Source organism: Symphodus melops, assembly GCF_947650265.1.
Source record: "Symphodus melops genome assembly, chromosome: 16".
Classification (NCBI taxonomy): Eukaryota; Metazoa; Chordata; class Actinopteri; order Labriformes; family Labridae; genus Symphodus; species Symphodus melops.
In genome coordinates, this window is record NC_136706.1 from 23,398,479 (window position 1) to 23,424,790 (window position 26,312).

The following is a 26,312-nucleotide window of genomic DNA, read 5'->3' on the forward strand; positions in this document are numbered from 1 at the left end:
TGCGGACACTTTAGTATGCAAACATTCATACTACAGTCCACTAAAAGGAGGACAACGGGACTGACAAAAACAACAAGTGGACACTCCAGAGACCAGTTAGAGTCAGGCTGCAGAGGACATGAAGAGGCGGCTCATGTCACATGACGATGGGGTTAGTTTGTCTGATCAGGATGCAGGACAGGGGGAGAGGGCGAGGTCGGACTAGTCCAGCTTACCTTGATGGTATTAAAGTTAGCCGTGGTTTGTACAGCCAAGCGTACATTCTACACTCGAGGTGATCGACACAGAAGGGAGGAGGACAAAAAGAGAAAACACCACAGCAGTCAGGAGAGTGATGGGAGCTCCTGAGGCCGTCTTGGTCCTCTCCCAAGACTCAGATCAAGTCATGACAGAGAAATCACTGCAACCAGTACCAGAGCAGGACCAGCCCCACATACAGAATCATGATGAACCAACAGAACCTCGCAAACCATCCACGCATCCCGCTGTCTCATCATATTCCATAAGTGTCTCAAGCTGTGTTCAGATCAGGAGCAGAGGGACATTTTACTTCCTCACGCTGCAGGACAGCTGTCCTCCTGTCCTGATACATCCAGCGACCTGTGTGACCAGCTGTTAGCTCAGTGACAGGACGCCGCTCAGATGGACGCCAAGTCACTACTGCTAACAAATCACACGTCGGCTAAACCCGTCTAACTACAGACTTTACTGTGGTTTCACTAAAGCCTTGAAAAGGGAAAATCCCACAACTACAACATGTCAGTATCACTATGTGAAATAAAACCCAGAGCGTTTCTGTCCCTGTTTAGAAACGATGATGATCATCGATGAACTTCCTTTAAAAAACAAAGAAACTCCGTCATAATCCAGAAGATCAAAAAGAAAAGAGGTTTTTAAATTTCTGTGTGCAAATGACTTTTAACATTCTTGTTTTCTGACTGGAGGTTTGAGCGCCGCGTGTACGGAGGCCGTGGTCCTGGTTACAGGTCACCCCCCCCCCCTCTCTCCTCCCAACACTTCCTGTCTCTCTTCAGCTGCCCAAGCTAACAGACATTATAACTGTGGCTAACGGTCTCAAGGCTGTGTGTAAAAGTCTCCTCTCTTTGGTCTGAACACACCTTTACTCAGCATGATTGCAGTTTCTTCCTGAGGTCACACGCCAGTTTCAAACATCAACCCAATGCTGAACAGTCATGCAGAGTTCAAGTATCAGATCAGGATCCGACAGGCCGTCAAATCTCTGCAGTTGATGCATTTAGTTCAAACGTACATAAAACAGATGAATGTTTGGATGTGTGGTCTGAGGACGGCTCGTATGACGGAGCTTACCTTCCACGGAGAAGCAGTCTTTGAATCGGCTTCATCCTGTTTGAAGGAAAAACACGAATGATGGTGGTGAGTTTAAAGTTCATGTCTGTGAAATGTTGGATCTGAAACATGAAATCAAAGTTTACAACCTTGCCGAGAGCAGAGCCGAGCATCTCTTGTTGCTGAAGATGAAAATAAAGACAGACGTCAGTAAACCTCTAAAACATGAAAGACGGCTCACATAGGGAAGTGAGGGGGGGGGGGGGGGGGGGCGGGGCTTACCTGAGCCTGAACCATGGGGGCTTCTTCCGCCATCAGACCCTCAGACTCCAGCTCAGACGCCACTTTGTTGATGTCCCTGAGACGAGACTCGTTGGCCTTCAGGTCCTGGAGGAAACAGAACATGAGCAGAATCATTAACACCGGCAGGAGACTCCAGACCAACTGAACCGATTACCGGGCCAACGGGGATCTAGACTACGATGAGAACTTCACCTGCAACTGGCTCACTTCATTTCTCAAGAGAGACAAACTGATACGATGATAATCCACTGTAAATATTAAAGGTCACATGATCTCCTCCTCTTCAGGTGAAATCAGTGTCCTCGCTCCTCTTCATCATGTGTGTGAAGTGTGTTGTTGTAAATCCACTCTGATCCTGTATCTGATCATGTCTATAAACCCCTCTATTTCAGCCCTGCTCAGAACAGGCTGTTTCTGTGTCTGTAGCTTTAAATATGTAAATGAGCTGTGTCTGACCACGCCCCCTCTCTGGAAGGGCTCGGGTGTACTCGCTGCTTTCTGGCTCCATGTCCTATTGTTTACGGTGAGAAGGCAGACTCAGAGGGCAGAACAAACACCTAGCTGTGGGAGTGTCACCCACCTGGGGGAGGGGCTACTTCCCTTTGTGATGTCATGAAGGGAAAATCTCCAAACGGCCTGTTTGAGCACACATTTTGTGAAAAGTGGAGCAGGCAGAAGACAGAGAGGATGGACTTTTCTCATCATTGGGGGGTTTGTAGACAGAGTAGGGACAGAATATGGTGAAGTGGATTTGACAGAACATGTGACCTTTAACGTGACCTTTAAACAAAGTGTTTCTAAAGCTGAACGTGTGCCGTTTGGAGTTTTCTGTTTCACGGGGGAGGATTTACCTTCTGGAAGTCGTCAAACTTCTTCTGCAGGACCTCGACTTGCTCCAGGTCCGACCCGACCTCCTCGTTGGTGAGGGCGCCCTCCTTCTCGTTGATCCACTGCTGCAGCTCGTTGGCCTCGCGGAACAACATGAACTTCTTGCAGCTTTTCTCCAGCATGTCTTTGCGTTTCCCTCCCAGCTCCAGCAGAGTGCCGTACCTGCAGGGGGAGAAATAAAAAGTTACAATCAGAGAATATCACAGAATCATTGACGTTAATTAAAGTCTGACAATCCCTCTGCGGCTCTTTTCTTAAAGATCTAAATATGAGCTTTGATGATGATGACAATGGAGCACCATGCTGCTGTGGAGATGTTTGACCATGAACATTCCTTCCTGCAGCTGAATGCAGAATAAGTCCAGCACATAACGTGATGTATCCGCACTGCTCAATCTCAATCCTGACCTGGAGCGGCTGATTGGTTGAACAAGCTAACGACACTGGAGGAAAGTGCTAATAAACAGGAAGTGCTGTTCCTGCACAGTCTGTCGTCGTGTCCTGAGATGGGACAGTTTGTTTCTGCAGCACTCTGATCGACGTCTGTTCTTAGAAATACTTTTAAATCTGCTCGTTACAGAAGTCGATGCTGCACCTTTCACTACCTCACATCGTTTATACAGCAGGAGGAGTCGACTCACCCAAACCTCGGCTACACTTCTGTTCAACAACATTTGATCACCTGTCAGTGTTTTCCCTGTGATCATTAAAACTTGACTTCTAATGGAGACTGGGAGTCTTTTCTTTGAACACACTTCCTGGATGTTATTCATTCACACAGTTTTCACACTGAATAAAGATTCCTGCATAGACGTGAGCGCGTCTACAGCTTGAATTTGTGATCAATATAAAACCTCCTTCTTCTTGACAATGACATGCAGAAATGAATCAGAACATTTGCAGGAGCAAAGAGCTGAAAAATAAGACGACATCATCATCATCATCATCATCATCATCCAGAGGCAGGCCGGGAATGAAGAGGAGGTTCAAGGTTCGGATCGGAGGCGCTTCTATCCAGGCACTGAATAGAAGTGGAGGGTGACGACATGACATGAAGGGTTTCTGGGGTTTGGAGGGATGTAAAGTCGAGGATGATATCTAGTGGTTTCACCATCACAACACGCAGAGAGAGAGAGAGTCGCCGGGTCCTACTCACAGCTCTTCCACCTGCTTCATGCGCACTGACACGCTGCACGCCTCCTTGGTGACGTGTCTGCTCAAGAGGCAGGGCGCGACACAAGGTTAAGTCGTTACACACAGCGAGAGGACAGCAGAGGACACAGAGACAGAGGCCGGGAGGGGCGAGACCGTTAGTGAGCAGAGAATATGATTAGTGGGAAGGGGAGAAAGGTTAAAACTCAACAATGAAGAGGAAACGTTACAGCAGGAGGAGGAGGGGACACGTGATGGGGATTTTCTTACTGGTTGTCAATCTGGTCTTGGCGCAGAGCGATGCTGCCGTGCTCGTCCAGCAGATTCTCCCTGGAGGAGGACTGGGTGGGGTCCAGCTTCTTCACGTAGGCAGCGGGTACGAAGCCCTGGCGATCGTTCACCTCCACCTTCCACCAGTCCTGCAGAGAGACGAGAGAGAGGGAGCAAAATCAGCAGGAGTCCACTCGGCTGTTTCACAAACAAATCTAAAATGCAAACTCTAAATGAGCCTCCCTCATATCAACGTGCATCTCAAAGACGGTGCAGGTTTGTCACTGTTACCTTGTTGGTGCTGTTGAGCAGAGTGAGGATGTCTCCCTTCTTCATGGTGACCTCCCGGGGACTCTTCTCCTGGTAGTCGTACAGAGCGAGCACCAGCTCCTTCCCCGTCTCGTCGTCAGTGGGCGCCACTTGTTGCTGCTCGAGGAACACGACATGATCACTGATGGTGGATTCACGTTTAAACCACAGAGACTCTGAGGATCCGAGCCTCTGGGACTTTTAAGGATTATAAATCTGCTTCTTTGTTTTTTGGTTATTCCCTTATTTTAGCCAATAACCTTTCAGTACACGTTTGCAGCTGTGTGAAGCCAAACTAGTATGTAGTACATGATTTAGTTTCAGTCTTTTTCTCTTTACATTATATAGATATATATATCTATCTTTACCCTGCAGGACTGGGCCTGTTCCTTCAGAGCATGGATGCTGCTGCCGTAGGCACTCAGGTCAGACATCAGCGCCTCGTGCTTCTTCAGCAGAGCCTGTGGAAAAACAAAACCTTCAGCTTCCTCTGGCACACGGGAACAACATGGTGAGGCGTGTCGTCATTAAAGCATCATGAACCTCAGCAGAGTCCTCGTCCTTCCCGTAGTCCGGGCTGCCCACGATGGGCTCCTTCTCCCTCATCCAGGACTCGGCCTCGTTGGCATCAGCGAAGTACTGCTGGGCCTGCAGGGAGTCCTCCAGGTCCTGTCTCCTCTGGGACGCCTTCGCCTTCAGTGTGTCCCAGCGGCCGTGAAGTTCAGCCAACTTGGTTTTCACATCGTCCGCAGCAAAATGTCCTGAAAAGACAGACGATGGTCAACATGAAATATTTCTAAACCATCTCATAAAAAAGACGCCAAACAGAGCTTGGAAAGCAGACGGGTACCTTCCTCCACCATGGCGTCTCCCTTCTGGGTGACGGCCTTGATGCGAGGCTCGTGGCCGGTGATCTCGGCCTGCAGGGCCTGGTGCTTCTTCAGAAGGTTCTGGACACCAATCAGGTCTTTGCCTGAGGGGGAAAAACATGACGCAAACATTTTTAACAACCCTAATAATTTTTTTATATTTCATGATTGTTGACTCCAAGACAAAGCATCTGACGAATCACCTCCTTGAACCACTTATATGTTACCTCTATCACTGCTGTAGATTTACCTCTGTTAGTGGAAGCAGCGATGGGCTCCTTCTCTCTGATCCACGTCTCCTCGTCCTCCACGTCTCTGAACAGCTGCTGCAGCCTCAGAGAGTCGGACAGCTTCTGCTTGCGTGCCGCCATCGGCTCGCGGAGAGCTTCGTAGCGCACCACCAGCGCCTCCTGCTTCTTACGGATGTTGTCGGCGTCGAAGTGTCCGGCCTCCTGGAACTGGCGAGCTTGAATAGTGATGCCGTCGATGCGGTCCTGAGGAACGAGGAGGAACACGTGTGTCAGTTTACAAAGAAGAACAAACAGTGAAGATGAGGAATGCGTGGAGTGTGCGAGTGTCACCTGGTGAGCAGCCACGTCAGCCTCCAGCAGAGCGTGTTTCTTCTGCAGGTTCTGGACGCTCGTCAGGTCTTTCCCGTAGTCGTCTGACGCCAGGTGACCCTCCACCTCGTACAGCCACAGCTCGATGTCCTCCACGTTCCTGTTGAACTGCTGCTGCTGGTTGGCCTCACGCAGCTTGATGCCTAAAATCAGACATCAGAGAATTAGAGCATGATCTCTAGATGTTGGTTTGACAGAGCAGACAGTTGGTGCAGGCAGTACCTTTCAGCTCGGTGGCTTCCAGCAGTTTCTTCCACTGGGAGCTGACCTCCTCCATGCGACCGGCCACCTCATCAGAGGCATAATGCTTCCCATCCAGCAGCTCCTGACCCGACTTCTGCAGAGCGTCGATGCGGCTCTGATTGGCTGACAGCTCAGCTTCAAAAGCCTGGTGTTTCTGCACCTTACCCTGAAGGTTCGAGGGGTCCTGGTACCAGGAGAGCAAGGCACAGAGGTTACAGGTTAGAAACCAAAAGCAGAACAGACAAATATCTCAAACAGAGTCCAGATAAAACATTTAAACACGTTAGAAGGAAGTGACACTTTTTGTTGTTGCTTAAATGTCAAATGTCGTGTCTCTGTTGTGTTTCCTGACTTCTATCTTTTGATAAAGAGCATCCTTCCTTTCTCTTTTTTAGAGGGACTACCTTGTAGGCTTCATCTGTAGCGGTCTTCATCTTCTCGTTGATCCAACTCTTGAGCTCGTCAGAGTCCCTGAAGAACTGCTGCAGGTGGAAGGAGTCCTCCAGGGCGGCACGACGAGACTGAGCACGCTCGTGCAGGGCGTTACGGCGGCTGAGAAGCTAAAAACGTGCAAAGAAGAAGAAAACGTTGAAACTAAGAGAAAAGAAACACACTGCTTTGTCTCCTCTATTTAATTTAAAGCTGTACTCACAGCATCTCTGCGGGTCGCCACGTCCTCTTTGGCGTAGTGGTTGTTCTGGATTAGTTTGGTAGCGAACTCATCGAGAGCCTGGAAACACAAAGAGATTTATTTTAAGCACAGCAGCAACACGACAGGAGGACGGGAGTCTGGATTGTGCTGCACGTTGAACTCACAGTGATCTTCTCTTCCTGGGCGCTGAGAGACTTCTCAAAGTCCTCGTGTTTCTTCAGGAGGGCCTCCACGCTGTCCAGGGAGTCCCCCAGGTCTTCATTCAGGAGGAAAGCCTGCATGAAGACAGAAACATCAGAACCCTGCACTGCACAGAACACAGGCTGCTCGTCAGAGAGAGTCACGCTACCTCTTGTTTGCTCATCCAGTTGTCAACCTGCTCGGTGTCTCTGTAGAAGAGCTGCAGGTCCATGCACTGCTCGTACTGCTGCCGGCGAACCTCCCACAGCTCCAGCAGGGAGTCCTTCTCCTCCGTCAGGATGCCCAGCTGCACAAAAGACCCGTCAGCAACAACAAACAGGTGCAGCCCTCCTTCCCCACACAGGCAGCAGTAAACATAGATATCGTGGCTTGTTTTTAATGTTTGACAAAATCCAGACATCAGAACTTTCTTGCAAGGCAAAATTCACTGTCTATTTTGCATATTCCCCTTTTATTATTATTATTTTGCATCACAGACTGTAAATGTCACAATAGTAGAAAAGAGAAGTTGGATGTTGGTACCTTTTCCTTGACCTCATCAGAGGCGTAGTGTCCGGTGTTGAGCAGAGCCTGACCGGCTTCATCGGTGGCTCTGAAGCTGTCCTCGTGGGCGTCGATCTCTCCCTGATAACAAAGAAAAAAACACATTTAAAAACCATCTTTGCTTCTCTGCATGTGTGACATGAACGTTCTTCATGTACAGCGTTCATCAAGGTTTTTTTTATTAAATCAGAGCTCTAACCTTGTGCTCCTGGTGGCGGTCGAGCAGAGCCTCGGCTCCAGCCACGTCATTGGCCAGTTCATCAGCATTAATCAGAGCTTTCATTTCCGTCACCCAGCTGGTCAGATCCCTGAAGTCGGCGGTGAAACGCTGCAGCCTAAAAAGAGAGACAGCAGAGGGCAGGAGTGAGCATGTGGTGCAGCGTGTTCATATTCTTACTTTAATGTGTGTTATTAGCTCTCATGCTCAGCAGACGGCGTGTCGTCAGCTAATCCCTGAACCGTGTCTGAACCTTTACCTGTACGAGTCGTTGAGGCGGGCGTGGCGCTCCGCAGCCAGCGTGCGGATCTGCTCCCAGTTGGTGATGAGCTCGTCCTTCTTCAGGTGGATCTGGGCGGCGTTTTGAGGATGCGTCTGCTGCAGGCGCTCTGCATCACCACCCAGAGTGTTAACCTGATTCAACGAGGGGAAAGGATTTAGATTTAGAGCGAGGCTGCATTATGTTGTTGTTTATTCACAGTGTGCTACAAAGCGTCCTCTTGCCTTATCTTCCAGAGCAGCCAGGTCTCTCTCCAGACCCTCGTGTTTGCGGAGCAGAGCCTGCACGCTGGCCAGGTCACGTCCAAAGTCATCAGACGCCATCAGCTGCTCCTTCTCCTTGATCCAGCTGATGGTCTCGTCCACATCCCTGATGGAACCATCAAAAAGGGTTTTTTTTACTCGCAGCTCTTAACCTGCATATCAGTCACATCCCGGTGATTAAAGTGTGCGTACCTGTTGAAGCGCTGAACTTCAGCGGCCCCGAACAGCTTGCCCTGCCTCTGCTGGGCCAGGCCCTTCAGGCGCTGCCACGCGGCGTTCACCTCGTCCTGTTTGCGGACGATAAGCTCCGCCTCCGGGTGGGTCTCCTGGATCAGCTTGGCCGCCAGCTGGTTGACCTCGTTGACGCGCTCCTCGTGAGCGGCCAGGTCCGTCTGGAACTCCTCAAACTTCTTCTGCAGGAGCTCCACGTGCTCCAGGTCCTGGCCCAGCTCCTCAGAGGTGGCCATGGTCTCCTGCAGGGGCAAGAAACCACTTGAGTCCAGCTTTCTTAACAGAGAGCTAACATTTTAGTATCTGAGCACCAGGCAGCGTTTTTATCCTTCCTGAATGAAACAACTTCATGATCTGGTTTTACTGAGCTTCTCTCAGCCTGCTGTGCACTTCTCTCTCTCTCTGGAACTGAAGACGTTTTGACCTGAAGTTACCTGACACACCTCGTTTTTTTCATCTTCACTAACTGACCTGGTTCTTCAGCTGTTCTCTGTGTGGATCTCATTCCATGTAAAGGACGAGGTTCCCGAAGAACACGGGGACTCCCTCACTTTTATTTTCTTGCACTCTAAAGCACCTTTTGTTTTTTTATCATTCATTATATTTCACTTTTTCTTTTATATATTGGTAACTGCTGCTTATATTTTATTTTTATTTATTTCTCATGTTAACTGTTTTTGCACCAAGACACATTCCTGCTGTGTGTAAATCTACTTCCTGCTGTGTGTCTGATGCATCACAGCCCTCGCTCAGAGGTTACACCTTGACATCCCTTCTCTCCACTGTGGGACTCTCACCTTGTCACTGATCCAGTCGAGGGCGTCCTCACACTCACGCAGGTACTGGACCAGTTTCTGGGCCTGCAGGAGGCGCGTGCCCTTCTCCTTGGTCCTCATCAGCAGGAGGTCCCACAGACGGTGCAGCTCCTCCAGACGAGTCTGCAGCACAAGGAGGTGAAAACGGTCAGAGAAATCACAGCAGGAGAACCTGTTCCTTTAAAATACGTCTCACTATCAGGGTCGGATTTTATTTGGACCAATAAAAAGGAGAAATGAACTCGAGAGTAAGAAAAACACAAGAGGACAAACATCCATGCTCCAGGAGAGGACGTATTGATCCTAAAGAAAAGAAAGTGGAGCTCGCACAAAGAGCTGCAGCGGGAGATTTTCACGGCACTCAAGAGTCACACGTCGTCCACAGCAGCTCGACACCTACTGTTATATACTCGGCCATATTGAAACTGGTAACTATGGGTCTCTGTTGTGTCCGGTACGGCGTGTAGGACTGAATCACACGGAGCAGGTTAAAGGTGGACGGACGGGTTACAGAGACATCGTCTTCATTATCGTTTGGTCTTACTCGAATGGTCTCGGAGGAGAAGTGGCCCTCGTTGATCATCAGGTTTCCCGTGTCGTCCAGTTTGATGATGGCGCCGGAGTTGGCCTGAACTTCAGCTTCGAAGGCCTGGTGTTTCTGCAGCTTCCCCTGCACGCGGCACGAGACATGAAGACATGAAGACATGAAGACATGAAGACATGAAGACATGAGGGTGAGCAGACAAAGATACGAGCTCATGCACCAGAGAACCATCAGAACCAGCGGGGGGGGGGGGGGGGGGGGGGCGTACCTGCAGGTTGGACGGGTCCTTGTAGTTCTCATCGGATGCAATCTGCAGCTTCTCCTGGATCCACTTCTCCAACTCGTCTGCGTCACGGCGGAAGAACTGGAAACGGTACGAGTCCTCCAGCTTCTGCCGGCGCATGATGGACAGATCCTTGAAGCGCCGGTAGCGGTCCAGCACCTGCTGTCGGCGCTCCTGGATGTCTTCGGCTGTCTCCAGCACTTTGGCCCCTGCGGTGTCCATTCTCTGCAAAGCACACGGATCAGACTCGTTATTACATTCATCAGTGCATGACGATATAAACACAGCATCCATGGAGGTCCGCTCTGTGCAGGACGTCTGAAGTCGTAAGTAAACTGAAGTGTGAAAGGAAGCCAGGTGACTAAAGACACATGTCCGCTCAGGGCTTCCGTACGTATCAGCGCTCCATGGAGCCGATGTTTAGAGTGAGAGAGGGCGTGGCCTCCTGAATCTACGCTCATGTTACACGTGTTTCATGCAGAGGTGCAGGGCAGGTTTTGAGTGTGTAATCGTTATTCTCGACTAAATCATGTTCAAAAACTTGGCAGCAGAGAGAAAACCTCAGCGCTCTCAAAACTTTTTTTGATGTTTCTTTGATGCATTTTGAGTCGAATGAATATTCAACCATTTTCAAGAAAAGCTGAAGTGGAAATAAATGAAAACAAAGCTTTACTTGGAAACTTAAACAGGACGTAAAGAACCAGACTGATTTCCTAAACACCCCCCCCTCCCCCTCCCCCTCCTCCATCCTGTCTCTAGCAGAGAAACCAAAGAGGCCGGCAGCTGAAATAGTAAAATGCCAAAGAGGGGTGGGGGGGTCGGAAATTCCACAAGCATGCGAACAGTCACCAGGCTCCACTTCACAATGGGAGCGCTGGCGTCAGCTTCTCTTCAGCTCTGCACTGACATCACATTCATCTGTGGGAATCAACGCAGCTGAAGAGCTGAGAGCAAAGTGCTCCGATATGAGGACTGAGAGCCATTAATGAAGCGGTGACCCTGAAACAGACGGACGTGAAAGGAGGGCAGCTGAGGATAAATGAGACGTATTGATCCGTCTAACTGGACCTGGGCTCTGTGCACAGTCCAGCAGCCTCATGTAAAAGCTTTTTTTTTTGTTGATGCTGCAGACAGTGAGAGACAAAGCGATGGACAGAGAGAAGAGAGAGCGTGCTGGTCTGTGTCTGCCATCAATGGCAGGATTAGTGGAGTCAGCAGGGCAAAGCTTTCTGACCGGCGCCAGAGGCCAGAGGATGCTTTACTCCCCACAGGCCACATCAGCCTATCCCGCACCAGCAGTGAGCTCACACACACACACACACACACACACACACACACACCCAGCAGGATCACTACAGTACATGGAGATTAGTGGATGCCTTTCAAAAATGGCCGCCCCGGACGTTATCTAGCACCCCTCCCCCTCCCAACATGTCCCAGGTCACAGAGCTTAAATGATGGCAGGGGTGTAAGCTGAGTGCAGCCTCGCTCTGATGGGACAGACGAACATCTCATCATTTGAATCAGGAAAACAAGCGGAGGTGAAGACTCTTAAAGCCTCGCCACACAAACATGAAACACTTTTACAGATTAATGAACCAACCAGATCATTTTAAGGCTGTACAGTTTAGGCCCCGCCTCCTGCAGTGTGGAGGTCGTTCAGCCCTAAAACACAGTGACGCTCCTAAAAACAGCCGTGGGACTGCAGATAGCACTCCCACCATCTTTATCAGCAGATAACAGCTTCCCTCTGCTGCCTCTCAGGGCTCTTCTGCACTCTGCAGCAAACACCCACACACACACACACCCACACACACACACACATACACACCCACACAAGTCCAGAGAAAAGTGCTGTTACACAGCCCTCACTCCATTTGTTCATTCTGTGCAGGCTTGTTGGGTGGAGACTGCATGTGACTCTCACACAGTCATCCTCTTCCAAAGTCCAAATCTCCTTTTTTTAATGAGTAGAGAAAACGCTAACGAAGCTAACAAAGAAGCTGTCATAAAGCGTTGAAGGCGTGTGACGCTGCGAGCCTCCCTGATGGTCTCACAGCTGCCTGCTTCAAGGACCTCTGCAGTTTGTTCTCTATCTTTACTGTCAGAAACATGAAGACAACGATTAACCCGGGTACACATCTGAGGAGAACAGGAAGTCACCGTGCAGCGTGTTGGGATCGTACTGGAGTACAGATAACGTCACCGTGCTCCAACAAGGAAGTGGACGGCTTCATGACGTCATCCTGAACCGCTCCGATTGGCCCAAAAACATCCAGAGTGAGCAGAGGAGCCCCCTGCTGTGCTGGACTCTACATACGCAGGTGTACTCGCACACAGAACGACGGTACAAATGCTGAAACAGACCAGCGAGGGCACGCAGTGTGAAACCATCATGGTTCATGTTAAACAGCCCTCAGAGAAGCTTCTGATGGAAGTGAAGCATTTCAACATGAGGCGTCAGACTTCCTCCTGCACTGATGGATCTCTGTAGAGACGCAGCGTAGCGTAGCTCGTGTTCAGCCTGAGAGAAATGTAGCAGGAGATAAAGAGGACAGGAGTGCGTGGGCGGATGAACGGAGGCTAACGGTGAGCCGTACAGAACCCACTTCTCTCCCACACGCAACAATCGTCACAAAGCTCCCAGCGAGCATCCCTCCCGTCAGACAGCAGCCCTCAGGCTCCATCAATACATCATGTTGACCTTCTCTAACTCTCTTGTTGTCATTAGGATGAAGTCACCCACTCAGAGAGTCTCCGTTACCACGGTGACCATCTGTGTGTGTGTGTGTGTGTGACGCCACACTGGGAGGATGGAAGCTGAAGGAATTCACAGGAAATGGGAGAGTGAAGAATATTCCCCAGCTGAGGAGCCGAGGACGATGGTTATATAAGCCGCCCTTTTCTTTTCCTTCACGCTGAACTCTCCGGCGTGTGACCAACAGGCGAACACAGTGAACAGCTGAGTTAGAGACAAAGACATTTATAACAAACAAAGTCTTGAGTTCTCCTCCCTGCACGTCCTGCTGGGATGTTTAAAGTCATGTGAGTCGGGGAGTAAACATGCAGACATACAACAGGCTGCATCGCTTCAGCTGAGTCATTCTGGGGCAAACGCACCCGATGAAGAACGCCCATGAAACATGATTGTTGTTACCGCCGACAGGCTCCGACTGTTTATCTACGAGACGGACAGAAAGGATTCCTGCAGCAGAGGGTTAAACAGCTGTGTCTTATCTTCTGAAAATGTCAACCAGAGTTTCAGCTGATTTGTTTGATCACACACACAGCGAGGCCGATCTCCATCAGACGGGACAGGAAGGCGTCTCAGGAGGAAGAACGTGACGTGGAAACAACAAGCCAATCTGTCACTGTCAGTACGATGTGAAGTTCATCATCACATCCACAGACTGAACTGAACGTGCATACAGTGTGTACAGTGGGTCGTGTCTCACACATCCCTCCTGCTCGCTCGCTCGCTCTCAGTCAACGCTGTCGGAGAGAAAACCTCGGCGAGCGATCTGCGTTCACACACGCAGCTTCTTCTAGATCACTGAGAGCATCTTCGTCCTGCACCAGAAGCTCCATCTGACAATCTTTCCTGCTGTCACAAACTTCAAACAAAAAATCTGATGCACTTTAACCAGCAGGTCAGGCTGGAGCGACCTTCTGATGTCATCTATGTACCGATCACCCAAGGTCAAAATAAAGATGACTGTTCCCAGATTTGATCATTTCCTTTGATAAAAACATTGACACATTAAAACACATGATGACACGACTAACATGAGACGGCAGCAGACACAATCCTTTAACATGAGTGTTTCCTGTGTCGGCCCACAGAGGCTCCTTTCTGCTCCTTTCAGCTCGAGAACAGGCTGGAAGAACGCAGGCGTTCCTGCAGGACTTTGAAATTCATCTTCAGCATTTCATTTTCACCTAAAGAAAATCCCACCAAGCACAGACATGCAGTAAACAAGCTAACTGTGCAGGGACAGGACGTTTAAATGACGAGCAGCTTACCCAATCCTGTAATGTCATCAAACCGTCCATGTCCAAACAGAAGCAGAACAGCACCGGGCTCAGAGTTCCTCTCAGCGTCTGCCCTCAGACACTCTCACACTGACTGAAGTGTGTGGCCCAGGACGACGCATTGCACCTGCAGTGACTCGGCTGTACAGAGGAGCAAGCCAAGATGAAGCCCAGCCCATGCGTCTGCCTCTGAACCTCCTGCCCCTCCCATCAGCCTTTACTCAGCAAAACAATGCCCACTGCTCTGGAAGCTTCCGCTCCACACAACACACACACACACACACACACACACAGAGGTGTTCCCTCGAGTTTGGGCTAATCTGTATAAAGGCACATCATTATTGTCATAAATGAGTAAGAAGCAGACTGGAGTTAGAGATCAGAGAAAGCAGATCCTCCCAGCTGAAACAGGAAGGATGGAGCCTGATAATGTGTTGTAGTTTGCAGCAGATGAGCGAGCAGTGTGTTGTGTGTCTGTTCTCCTCAGGTCAGGGTCAGTGTGTAGGCTGGGCAGGTTCAGAGTGTGTCGCTCTGCTGTGTTTAAAAAGATACAACTTATGAATCTGAGTCAACAGAGAAACAGAGAGGAGTGCAGCAGACTGCGTTCACTTCCTGCTGCTCCAGTCCGGTTATTCAGCTTAACGATAGAAGTCAGTGGAGAACAAACTAAGTTAGTGTTTGCACATCTCCCAGTTAGACGAGTGTCTGTGTCGTGTGCAGACTCCAATTAAAAAGCTCATTAACGTGCGGCAGCGTTCGAGGACTTTCAGGTCGCTCTGGGAATAACCTGACAAGTATTTTAGGAAGTGCAGCTCATCGACCTGTCCCACTTTGCTCCCATGTTTGTCTTAACACAGATTAATCAAGTCGGGCTTCAGCGCCAGGTTACGCTGTCCAAACCTCCCTCCCAGGCTCGGACGTGACTCACGATGATGAAGGGAAATCAGTTTATCTACTACGCAGCCAGAAGCCCAGCATGCAGCCAGGAGAGAATCCGCTTCAAACACCAGCGCTGCATTATTCCCTTTAAACAGATCCCAACAGAACCAGTGATTCCTGCACGCTGTTCCTTTGTGTCTGATCACATTTACGGTATTCTGCAGAGCTCGAGGACTCTTATCTGCATCACAAACATCTCCACTTCCTTTTGGATTCGGCCGGCCCACATACAGGGCAGCTTAAACCAAATACATTTAGAGGGATGTGACCGAGACAGCTGCACGCGTCGATACAAACAGCAAACCCAAACTATTCATTTCTAGAAGAAAGTGTGCGGCTTCGTCGTGCAGCTGTGTAATCATATTTCTGAGGGTCTCGGTCTCAGACTGGGCAGACTCGTGACTTTAAATCAAGACCACCACAGACCGGCTACGTCATCACCGTGATTAGAAGGAAAACACCTCTTCAATAATAAAACAAGAAGAAACAACTTGAAGTCGTTTGTAATTAGATTTTCATTCTGGGGTTACGACAGCAGCCTTCTCTGTGTTACGTCTGAGTGAGTGAGTGAGTGAGGCCTGCTGCACACAAGTTGAGGGGTTTTTCTGGGATATTTATGATCTTGGTCTTGACCCCTAAATGTCTTGGTCTGGTCTTGGTCTATGACCACTCTGCTCTCGGTTAGTGTGGTCTTGACAACAACACAAACTGAGTGGTTTACTGCGATGATAAACTGGTGCTACCCATCCAGATGTGCTGCTCTGTGCAGTGCCGGGAGAATTATCTGAAAGGGGCGTTTTCCTCTATCGAGAAATTCTCCTTCTTATATCTTACAGACATGTTTCATATTGGAGCATCAAACCAATTAATATTAGAGTCCCACATCTTAGAGGAGCCCAAGCTTGGACTCTCATAAGGTTCTGATTGTTCATGTGATTCTCTGGAGTAACAATAGCACAGTTAGTCCAATCACTATCTTGTAGAGGCTGCATCCTGTAGCTTTCCGTTTAAATTCCTCTGAGGAGTGTGTGTGTGTGTGTGGAGTGGGGGGCTGCTGGCTGGTATGTGAAGAACTTGGCACCACCCTGCCAACAGCCACATGCCGGACTATCATTTGGAGAGGTGTTAGGACAGCTACAGCCCACAATCAGAATCATCAAAATGCAAACTGGACCTTCTAATCTCTATGTAAATGACATCCTGTGTAACTGTAACTGGAGATGACAGAACCTTTTAATTGCTCTTTATGCACTCCTTAAAAAACGTCCAACCATCAGATAACACGAGTAAATGATCAACCATGACCCTGTGCAGGGTAACCAGAGGACTGACTGAGAGCTGCACAGGGCGGCGGCTCCATGTCAGCCATGACCGACTAATGTGGCCCTGTACACCCTTTACATCCAAACATTTCATTCATTTAGTACAAAAACACAACGATCACACTGCAGAGGAGGACAAAGAAAGCTCCTGATACTGTTTAATGACATTATTTATCACGCTGTAACACATCGTTAGCAGACAAGCTAACAGATAGCGTCTCCTGACAGACCTCTTAGCAACAAGACATTTTATTAAAAAGGAATAAAGCACAACCATGCCCCTTCATAGCAACACATCATTAGCTGATATTACAAATAACTAACACAGACAGCTAATTCAACCCTTCATTTTTTAACGCAGCGCAGGTCAAAGTACACTTACGACGTTTAAATGCGACCAGGATTAATTTTTAGATCATGTATAATGTACATATATGTTACAGAGGTGAACTAACAAGCCGTGTGTGCTGTTATTTTATCTCCTGTAATGTAAATATCACTCAACAAAAGGGGAGTGTTGGCTGCTAGCTTAGCTCACATTAGCCACCGAGCTAGCTGTCGTTGAATTAACGGAACGGTTAAAAACGCACGAGCGTCATCGTGAACGGATTCCGTTTAATTTGCAAAAGATAATTTAACGTCATTATCATACCTCGGTTTGTTCTCGACGAAGCTGAAAGAGGATGATGTTTGACCAGGCGGATCGACGACGAAGGACGAGCGGCTGCTCTGGGATGGGTGACTGTTTTTTTTTTTTTTCTTACCAAATGTGACGTAATTTTCTGCAGCTGTACGGAAAGGACCGAGTCTTTTCCGGAAATACCCGAAACTCCGCGACATTTAATTATTTTGCTAGTGGATTTTAATGTGGTTTCGTGCATTTTTCTATAATTTCTCGAGTTGTTTAAATATTACATATAACATTTTTTATTATTTAGTCTGTAAAATCTCTAATATATGCCTTTTCCCCCTTTAAGTGTATACAGGGACTTTATACGGAAGAGGATTAGGGACAGTCACAAGAAATAAATAATAATTGAAGGAATATTATTTTTATTATGCACTTCGATAACAAAGTCGAAATGGTGAGGAACAAACATAGAAATTTCAGGAATTAAGATAAAATACATTTAAAATTGAATATAAATGTCGAGGACAAACTCAAAATACAAATTTGCTACATTTCGACATTATTCTAATTATTTCTTTATTATTTAAGTGCACAATAGAAACATCTTTTTTCTAATTCTTTATTCCTCATGACTGTCTCATGAGAGATTGTGTTCAAGTGTGAAAATAAACAGACCCTTCCATACATGAAACTCTGGGTGGTCTGTGAGGAGTCATTCAGTATCAGCTGACTTCCACAAGGAGCGTTCAGACAGGAACACCAGTGTTCATGTGCTCACATCTTGTAGTTTTGCTTTTATTTGTTTGCAGAATCGATCCTGACTGTAAACTGAAACTGTATGTTCTCATACTGAAACACCGGCCGTCCCATAAAGTGATTGTGTGGTAAAGTTAAAGCCATGAGTCATGCATTTTATTAAAATGTTTGTCAAGCTGAAAGGAATATGACAGCAGCTATAATCCTTGTAGAGACAACAAGTGTCGTGTTGGTCTAAATACAACCTCTAACTCTGCATCACGTGATGGCGGCACCAGAGGGTCACTGGTTCAAGTCCTGGTGCGGATCAAATCTGTAAATTAGTCTGGTAGCTGGAGAGGTTCCTGTTCACTTCCTGAGCACTGCAGAGGTGCCCCTGAGCAAGGCACGAACCCCCTCACCCCACCAGCTCAGCTCACTCCGACATCTCTCCAGCATCCTGTTTGTATTTCAGCCTCGTGCCTCGTGTGAACACGTTTAACTTCCCCTCGCAGGATCAATAAAGTACATCTTCTCAAAAACAGAAGATGAGGAAACACACAAAGTATTTAGTCGGCTTTCATGCAGGGTAAAAAAAAAAAAACAGTTTTATTTGTGCGTGGACGTTATCCACTGCTGGATTTAAGTTATTCAGTCTTATACACATCTTTGTAATTCTCTAAAACAGTCTGAGAAACTGTAAATGCACAATCACTGTTTTGGATAGCACCAATGTCTCTGCTCTGCACAGTCTTTCTATTTTGAATACGGATGTCTTTGGCTACAGAGATACAGTATATATTGATTTAAAAAGATCGAGCACATACCAGAGTTTTTGTTTCGGGCATCAAAGACGTGAAACTTCTCACTTCACTCGCTAAGGTCGGTCGATTCAGTCCAAAGTGACAGACGACGTTCACCCATCATGCATTCATGAAAGCTCTCAGTGAAGACTAATTCAACACCATGTTTAAAGGTCTTCTCCTCCTCTTCAGTGTGAAGAAGTCTCAAATGATGCATGTTTTTAAAACGAGCTGGATCCATGTTGTGTGTGTTGAAGCTCTCGTGTGTTTTCACACCAAACATGTTTAAACTCGACTTTTAAAGAGCTTCTTTATTTACAAAGGATTTCCCACGTCTATAAAACGCTTTGATTAAAAGTCGTGTTTTATAAATAGGTTTTTAACAAATCTTTACAAAAACGACATTCCCTCCAAAAGATGGCGCCGCTCTTCATGAACCCATCCCTGCTGACAGCCTTTAAGCGGTGCTGTTTGCGGAGGTGTGCAGTCTGACTGTCAGATGGGCGAGGGCGCTCGCAGTGAGCCGCTCACAGCTACGTCTCCAAACACGTTAGCGTACGAGGCTTTGAGGAACTGCACGTAGTTCTGCAGGCTCCGGTTGGTGCTGTCCGACTGCTCCAGCCGATCCTTCACATCCTGTAACCTGCTCTGGTACCGCCGCTCCACCTGTGGGTCACAAACACACCTTAGACACCTGCTGGCTCAGCTGACGGCCTCGCGCTCTTCCAACCTGTACCTCCTCTTTGCTGCGCTGCAGTTGGGTGATTTCGGAGGTCGTCCTGCTCAGTTGTGTCTCCAGGTCCAGGATCTTGGACTGAGTGGAGCGCTCTTTGGTGGCTGCTCGTTCTCTGGTCACTGACAACTGGAGCAAATGAATAAGGAAACAGGCTTTACATAACAGAGCATCTGTAAGAAGTGCTGAAGACAAAACAACACGGGCCTGAGTCAGGACTCGTCGGACATCTCTGCGACCTGTTACGAGTAAATGCAGAGGTCTGATTGGTGCAGCAGCTCTCATGCTCAGTGCCACAGTCTTGTTTTGTTAACAGTTGTTGTCAGTCTGCAGACCTGTTGTCGAGCATCCTCCAGAGCCTCCTCCAGCTTTCGGCTCAGCAGCGAACACTCCCGGGATTTGTCCTCCAGGCGGAGCTGGTTGCTGTGGATGGTGTCTTCCCGTTTGGTTACGACCGCCAGCAGGTCTCTGTTCTGACCGTCGGCCTCCTCCAGCTTCCTGCCAGATCACAACAACAGGACCCGTATTACAACACGCTAGACCCGACCTCGAGAATGAGCTGACACGAGTCCACTCAGGTCAGGAAATGCTCACAAGTTCATGCTGAAGAACCTTCAGTGAAGCACATTCACAGACTCCATGTTATACTTCTCATAAAGACCTCAGCCCTGCAGTGTGACGGTCCAGGTGAAAGAAGGCTGACCCACCTTTCCACGCTGTCGACTCGCTGCTGCAGCTGTCTGTTCTCCTCCATCAGCAGCTTGTTCTTCTGTCTGAGCAGCTCCACCTGGCTGCTCTGAGTCTCCACCTACCAACACCAGACACCATCTTTCATCAGACCACCTCTCCTTCACTAACACAAGCTGTGTGTGCTGACTACATCATGGAGCAGAGTTGATGTGATATTTAAAGAGAAGCCTTTTGTAAGAATTCAGTGTGTGACGTGTCCAGTCTGCAGGTCATGTTTGAGGAAGATTCACAGCTTCAGTGGCTCCAGGAGGGGAAGCCGTCACATGGTGTTAAGCAGACAGATAGTTTGTATCGTGGTTATTTTGTGAGCCTAAGGCCGGTGTGACAGCGGTGACCTTCATGTGGAGCTCCGTCAGCGTGGAGCTGAGCTCCTTGCTGCGTCGCTCTTGGCTGCGCTCCCTCTCCTGCGCCTCCTGCAGCTGCACCGTGGAGCGTCTCAAAGCTTCAGGAAGAGGCTCCAGCTCCGTCAGCCGAGCCAGCAGCTGTCTGCGCACCTCCTCCACCTCCTTCTCCAGCTCCGCCCGCGCCGCCTGCGCCTCCCGCTCCACCTGAGCCAGCCGGGCGCTGTACTCGTCTGCCTCGGCCCGCGTGTTTCCAACCTGTGAAGCAGCCATGGAATTTAAAAAAAGACAAATGGAGTCATGTGAGTTTCTGGTTGAGGGAACACGGATCCTTTCTGCAATGTTAGAACAACAATCAGAGAGAACGATGCTGCAGGACGAAGAAATCTACAGCAGCAATTCAAAAGGTGTCGTTGGGTTTAATACAGAAGTGTTCACACACCTGGATCTTATAACTGTCCACCAGGCTCTCATACTGCTGGATGGACGCTCTGACCTGCTGCAGCTCAGACCGAGACGAGGCCAGCTTCTCCTCGGCTGTCGACACGGCCGCCTGACGGATGATTTCACATGATTAAATCAACACGACAGTCCCTGCTCCTAATGTAATCCACGTCAGTGTAAGTGGATCAGAGGAGAACCAGGACAGGAAGGACGTCCGCTGTCTCACCTTCAGGGTCTGGTTCTCCTGCCGGGCGGCGGCAGCCTCTGTGGTCAGTGCGTGCAGGTGTTCCAGCAGAGCGTCTCTCTCCACTCGACTCTTCTCCTCCGAGCTCTGCAGCTGCTCCGACAGCTCGGCTGCACGGCTGCAACACGTCACACGGCAGAGGAGAGAGGAGGTCAACGCTCACTTCTTACAGCTTCATCAACACAGTCTGCTGATTCATCCGGTGCAAACAGATTGATGCATGGTGCTGACATACCAGAGCTTACAGGATGAAGGAACATTCAGAGTGTCTGTTGTTGTTTCAGAAGCAATCAACAAAAACTAAAAGTTTACATGACCTCAAAACAGGATTCCAGATCTTTCCATATTTAAGGTTATCGTTTGTATTGTGACACTCTGACGGCGTCCATTAAAAACTTCAGAAGAAAATAAAGATGACTGGAGTATTTCAGGTGTTTGAGACTCCTCAAAGCAAAGACTCTTTTTACCTCTTCATCAGTGAAAGTTCGATCTCCACTTTACTCTTCTCTCTCACTTCTTGTGCATGTCGACTCTGCCAGCTCTCTGCTGCACTCAGCGCCTCGCTCACCTGCTGCTCCTGCACCAAGTCACACAAAGGTCATGTCTTATTCATTCTGACAGAGAGAATGTGTGTGTGTGTGTGTGTGTGTGTGTGTGTGTGTGTGTGTGTGTGTGTCATGACTACATAAAGCTAAGGTGTCCTGGCCTGCCGCGGCTGATGGTCCGTACCAGGTTGAGCAGCTGGACGCTGAGCTGGCCCGCCGTGCCCTCGCTGCGCTCCGCTCTCTGTTTCTGAGCTCTGGTGGCTCGTTTCAGAGCCTCTCTGTCTGAACTCGCCTGCTGCTTCATCCCCTCCAGCTGCTCCTTCAGACGCTCCATCTCCGCCCTCTGCTGATTGGCCGCTCGCTCCAGATTCTGGACGGACAGAAAGATAAAAATCAAAGAGTCAGAGCGGATCACTTCACGCTGTGGTTAGAAGGAAGCATGACCAACCTTTATCTGCACAGTGAGCCGGTTGTTTTCAGCCTCTTTACTCCGGAGCTGTCCTTGTAAACGAGCTCTCGTCGACTCCAGACTCTTGGACAGCTCAGACGTGCTCTTTGAGTTTTCCTTTTTCATAACAAAAGAAAAGAAACACATGAAGCATCACATACCTTCACATCCTGCCTCGACGCAGCTCCTTCTCAAACAGCTCTACCTTTTCGGAGTCGAGGAGTTTGCAGAGCTGATCGAGCTCTCTGTCTTTCTCCTTCAGCTTCACCACGAGATGCTTCAAAAAGAAGAAGAGCACATTTCAAACACAGGACGACAAGTCGACACCTTTCACATGAAAAAGGAGGAAACAGGCGGCTGTGTGTTTGTTACACTCACCGCATGTTCTGCCTCTGTGTCGGCCAGGGTTTTCAGTAAAGCTTCTTTCTGCTCCGACAGACGAAGCGTCTCCTTCTGCTCACAGGAAGTCACACAGCAGACAACCATGAGCGACTCTGTTTCTTCCCACCCGCAGCAGAGACATGCTTACGGCTGATCACAGAACATCCAGAGAGGAAGAGTCACCTGCGAGCCGTGCTGCTCTCTCAGAAGGTGTCGCAGCGTTCGGTTCGTAGCCTCAAACGTCTCCAGTTTCTGCAGCAGCAAATCCTTCTGACGAGCCAAGACCGAAGACTCGGGTCCGGAGAGTGTCTTCTGCTGAGACGGGTCCTTCAACTCTTTAATACATAACCATGGAGGTGGATGTTTTATGTTTCTATAACCTCAGACTGAGCTCATACTCACACCGCCGCTCCCTCGGCACAGTTTGGAGACGGACTCGCGCAGCTCGGAGACTTGCTGTGCAGCTGCCGTCCCGTCCACCTCGGCCTCCATCAGCTTCCTGAGCAGAGCGTCTTTATCTCGGTCTGATCTGTGACCACACAGACGTGTGACCAGAAATCCTTTGAGGGAAGCTCTGTGAGAGCTGAGCTCGATGACGCGTACCTGCTGTAGTCGCCCTCCTCCATCATCTTCTCCATGGAGTGACGCAGGCGTGTGTTCTCTCGCTCCGTCTCTTCCAGCTCCTTCGTCACCTCCACCAGCTCCTCCTCCTGCTCGGCGATCACCCGCTGGGAGACGCTCAGCTGCTCCGACTGTCGCTCCAGCTGCTGTTCCTTCCTCCGCAGCTCCACCTACAAACACACACACACACACACACACACACACGTGACTGGTCAACTAAATGTGACCATCTGTGACGGAGCTGCTCCGAGGACAAAACTCACCTCGTTCTTCAGAGAGCTGACTTCAGTCATCAGGCTGTCGATCTTCTTCTCATACTGGCTGATTCTCCCGTGCAGACCCTCCTCTTCCTCGGATGTGAGGTCAGCCAATCGCAGTGCAGACTGGGAGTGTTCAGGTTCAGGTTCAGGGTGTGGCGGCGTGATCTCCAGGCGGTGCGTTGGTCCCTAGGTGAGTTAATAACACCACACGTTTGGCTGGATGAATATTCAACGATGATTCAATTCATCTGAAGAGGAAGTGATTTGGGTTTATTAAAACATTGTGGGGAGGTCGCTGGTGGCCTCGTGGTTGGTGCATTTTCATCGTGTACAGAGGCCATGGTCCTGTGAGCGGGCGGGCCGAGTTCCAATCCGACCCGTTGCTCCTTTCTCTCTGACTCTATCCACGATCCACTGTCCGAGCTCGAAATAAAAACGTAAAAAGCTCAAAAATAAATCTAGAGTAAAAGTTCAGGATCTGCTCTAAGAACACGTTACCTCCCACGTGTGCGTGGCGTCCCGTATGGAGGCCTTTCCTGGTGGTATCCACGGCACTCGAGTTTTGACCTTGGCTGTGGGATGAAGGATTCCTCTGTCGGCTTTCGCCTTGCTCTTGAAAAAGCAGAAACGTGTGAACAAACATGAGCGGGCCGAGTCTCACAACACTTCGGATTCTTCAGGAAGAAAAGAGAGAAGCATCAGAGACAGGCGGAGCTTCAAGAGGTGCGTGTCTGACCTGCGGCGTCCTGCTGGGACTGCTCCTCTTGCTCTCCACGTGAACATGGACCGGCGTCGCGTCATCAACATGCACATGAATAGGAGGCGAACTCGACCGAATTCTCATTGCTTTCCTCTGGAGAAACAGAAGACGTTCACAGCGTCAGGATTCACTTTAGGAAGACAAGTTCAACAGACGACAGGTGAGAGGGTTCGAGGTGCTGGAGAGCCAAAACACCTCCAAGTACAGTGATCTCCGATCCTCTCTAGATATATGAGAGGATAAAGTCTCAATAACAGCAGAACATGTCCACATGTAAAGGGATGTGATTGTTACACTGGATTCATAATTATTTCCTTTTGCCAAGTTTGAGTCTTTAAGATTGAAAATCTGGAATATAAAAATCAAACACTTTAAAGGAAGATAAAGTGTGATTAAAAGTTTAAAGCCAATCCCTTTCACAATCATTAATAAGTTAAATCAAATGTGTTAAAATCTCCATAAATAGTCATCCTATAAATCTACAGCACAGACATTATTTTGTTTTAAACATGCAAATACATTCGGCTATATTTATGCTAACTGTGGAGGCAGTTTTAGTCTTTAAAAAGTATTTTAGAAACATTTCTAATAAACATTAGCTGTAACCTTTGCTAACAGCTAACCCTGACAGTAGCTCGTCCAGCCTCTTCGGGCTGATATAACACTCTTATAAAGTCTTACCATATGAGAAACTACAACACGCTCCTGAGGAACTGAAAAATATCATTCATCAGCAAAACAGAAGATAGTTTATCAGACAAAACACGCAGGAAATCAGGAAAGTCTGTATTTGGGAAAGCTTGGACAAACTTCAACCGATAGTGACGCCGACGTGTCTCTGATTGGTGCGTTTAAAGCACGTGATATGCTTCGCCGACTCTGATTGGATTAGAGTCGAAATTCTAACGTTCCTTAGCAACACACTGAACTCAACAAGCTTGGGTTGGATCAAAGATGTTCAGTGGGTGAAGATAGTTAACTCCGCTTCACATTCACGCAACGGAACACAAAAAAAAACCGATATCCAAATCTGTCGACGAACACGTGTTTTAATTGGTTCTCTAATATAATATGTTTGTTGGGAATTCCCGCAGTAAACATGGAACTGAAACCTTAATAAAAAGACCACCGTGTGGAGACACCTCGAGTTGACATACAGTATCGACGTTTGGCCGCTAGAGGTCGACAAATGACCTTTTACATATTGGCGTCAAACCTGACACATTAATCAGTACCAATTATTCCAGTTACTCTAAATACAACATTAGACATAGAACATTAGGAAATTAACTTTTAAATTTGAACTAAAAATGTATGCTCAACCTGGTTTAATTTTCAGCTCCCTTTGCATACAATTTGAGTCTGCAATTGCAGATGTTTCATTTAAACCTTTATTTTTATTCCTAAATAAATATGACATATGTTTGACATGAACTCTTGAGTAAATCGATAAATTTGAACTGACAGTGTAAATGTTTCATTCTTCGTGAATTTAAAAGGAATATGCAGATTATTAGTTTTTCCTCAAATAAACAATTTGATTAAAATGGATTTTCACATTCACAGTTAATGTTTCTCCCTCCATAATCAATCAGACTAAATAACTAACCTGTTTTAACTTTGTGTTTTGACAGAATTAAGACTTAGACTCAGGGAACAGATCGAGTTTAGGTTGCAGTTATAATACTAAAGTTCATGTGATAATGTACGGGGGCCCTGAAGGGACACAGATGTTTGTTTTTTCACTATGTACTGAAGGAGGCAGCAGGAGCCAGGCTGTCGAGTAGACGGAGCTCCGCCAAACTTCAATCCTCAGTGAGGTGATCTGGTGCGACGACCACCCGAGAGACTGTGTCGTCCCTGCAAGGCCCGCTCCGACCTCCACCTCAGCGGTGAGGACGTGTGGACAACAGACTTGATCCAGTGTGCTGTTATGTCGAGACAACACTTGTTATGAATCGGCGCTCTACAAATAATGATTGATGCATGTTTAAGTAACATGCACTTTTTATAATAAACACACCGATCTTTTTTTAAGTAAAGATGCTTCTGCAAGTTTATAAAAAGTAGAGGCAAGAAACGACTAAAACATGCACGCACATCTTTACTTCTCATAGGCTTTTTCCTTCAGACAGACGTGGGAGAGATAAAATGAGTGAGCAAAATAAAATAGAAGGGTGAATAACTTTTTTTTTTTAAAAACATATCCAGGTCACCTCCCGGCCTCCCTATTTTTAAGAGAAAAACAAACTTCCTTTCGGTCACATAAATGAAGACACACATCAGCTGATTTTATGAAGCCAGTTTTTCTTTTTTTGTCTTTTTATTGGCT

General features: G+C 48.1%; 2 protein-coding genes across 7 annotated transcripts in view; both read right to left on the reverse strand.

Annotated features, from left to right (window-relative positions):
* The window catches only part of sptan1 (spectrin alpha, non-erythrocytic 1), a 27,518-nt gene extending 10,445 nt beyond the window's left edge, over positions 1–17,073 (reverse strand). For 2 of the 5 annotated variants that reach the window (XM_079364324.1, XM_079364323.1), the window contains exons 1-27: positions 16,937–17,073; positions 9,977–10,216; positions 9,709–9,834; positions 9,147–9,287; positions 8,311–8,591; positions 8,080–8,224; positions 7,835–7,989; positions 7,558–7,693; positions 7,338–7,439; positions 6,964–7,101; positions 6,779–6,889; positions 6,615–6,692; positions 6,367–6,522; positions 5,942–6,146; positions 5,681–5,862; positions 5,350–5,593; positions 5,081–5,203; positions 4,774–4,991; positions 4,599–4,691; positions 4,213–4,347; positions 3,922–4,070; positions 3,656–3,712; positions 2,463–2,661; positions 1,591–1,695; positions 1,458–1,490; positions 1,330–1,365; positions 216–263 (exon numbers count right to left, since the gene is read on the reverse strand). In XM_079364324.1, coding sequence (XP_079220450.1) covers positions 216–263; positions 1,330–1,365; positions 1,458–1,490; positions 1,591–1,695; positions 2,463–2,661; positions 3,656–3,712; positions 3,922–4,070; positions 4,213–4,347; positions 4,599–4,691; positions 4,774–4,991; positions 5,081–5,203; positions 5,350–5,593; positions 5,681–5,862; positions 5,942–6,146; positions 6,367–6,522; positions 6,615–6,692; positions 6,779–6,889; positions 6,964–7,101; positions 7,338–7,439; positions 7,558–7,693; positions 7,835–7,989; positions 8,080–8,224; positions 8,311–8,591; positions 9,147–9,287; positions 9,709–9,834; positions 9,977–10,213 — 3,633 coding nt within the window. In that variant the 5' untranslated portion in view covers positions 10,214–10,216; positions 16,937–17,073. The remainder of the gene's footprint in view (positions 1–215; positions 264–1,329; positions 1,366–1,457; positions 1,491–1,590; positions 1,696–2,462; positions 2,662–3,655; positions 3,713–3,921; positions 4,071–4,212; positions 4,348–4,598; positions 4,692–4,773; positions 4,992–5,080; positions 5,204–5,349; positions 5,594–5,680; positions 5,863–5,941; positions 6,147–6,366; positions 6,523–6,614; positions 6,693–6,778; positions 6,890–6,963; positions 7,102–7,337; positions 7,440–7,557; positions 7,694–7,834; positions 7,990–8,079; positions 8,225–8,310; positions 8,592–9,146; positions 9,288–9,708; positions 9,835–9,976; positions 10,217–16,936) is intronic. The other 3 variants (XM_079364327.1, XM_079364326.1, XM_079364325.1) reach the window with 2 other exon arrangements.
* A 1,179-nt stretch (positions 17,074–18,252) lies between these two features.
* odf2a (outer dense fiber of sperm tails 2a) lies at positions 18,253–24,824 on the reverse strand. 2 transcript variants are annotated; one of them, XM_079364332.1, is made up of 19 exons: positions 24,662–24,824; positions 23,957–24,073; positions 23,719–23,832; positions 23,224–23,406; positions 22,943–23,130; positions 22,742–22,868; positions 22,523–22,651; positions 22,337–22,411; positions 22,164–22,235; positions 21,959–22,075; positions 21,695–21,880; positions 21,433–21,542; positions 20,948–21,083; positions 20,720–20,830; positions 20,272–20,535; positions 19,894–19,994; positions 19,522–19,684; positions 19,190–19,315; positions 18,253–19,119 (listed from the first exon to the last, which is right to left on the reverse strand). In XM_079364332.1, exons 1-19 carry the CDS (start codon positions 24,662–24,664, stop codon positions 18,949–18,951), a joined length of 2,493 nt encoding a protein of 830 aa, XP_079220458.1. In that variant the 5' UTR covers positions 24,665–24,824; the 3' UTR covers positions 18,253–18,948. The 2 variants fall into 2 exon arrangements, with proteins under 2 accessions (XP_079220458.1, XP_079220457.1); XM_079364331.1 differs by having other exon boundaries at positions 22,523–22,654.
* Between the last annotated feature and the right edge of the window lie 1,488 nt (positions 24,825–26,312).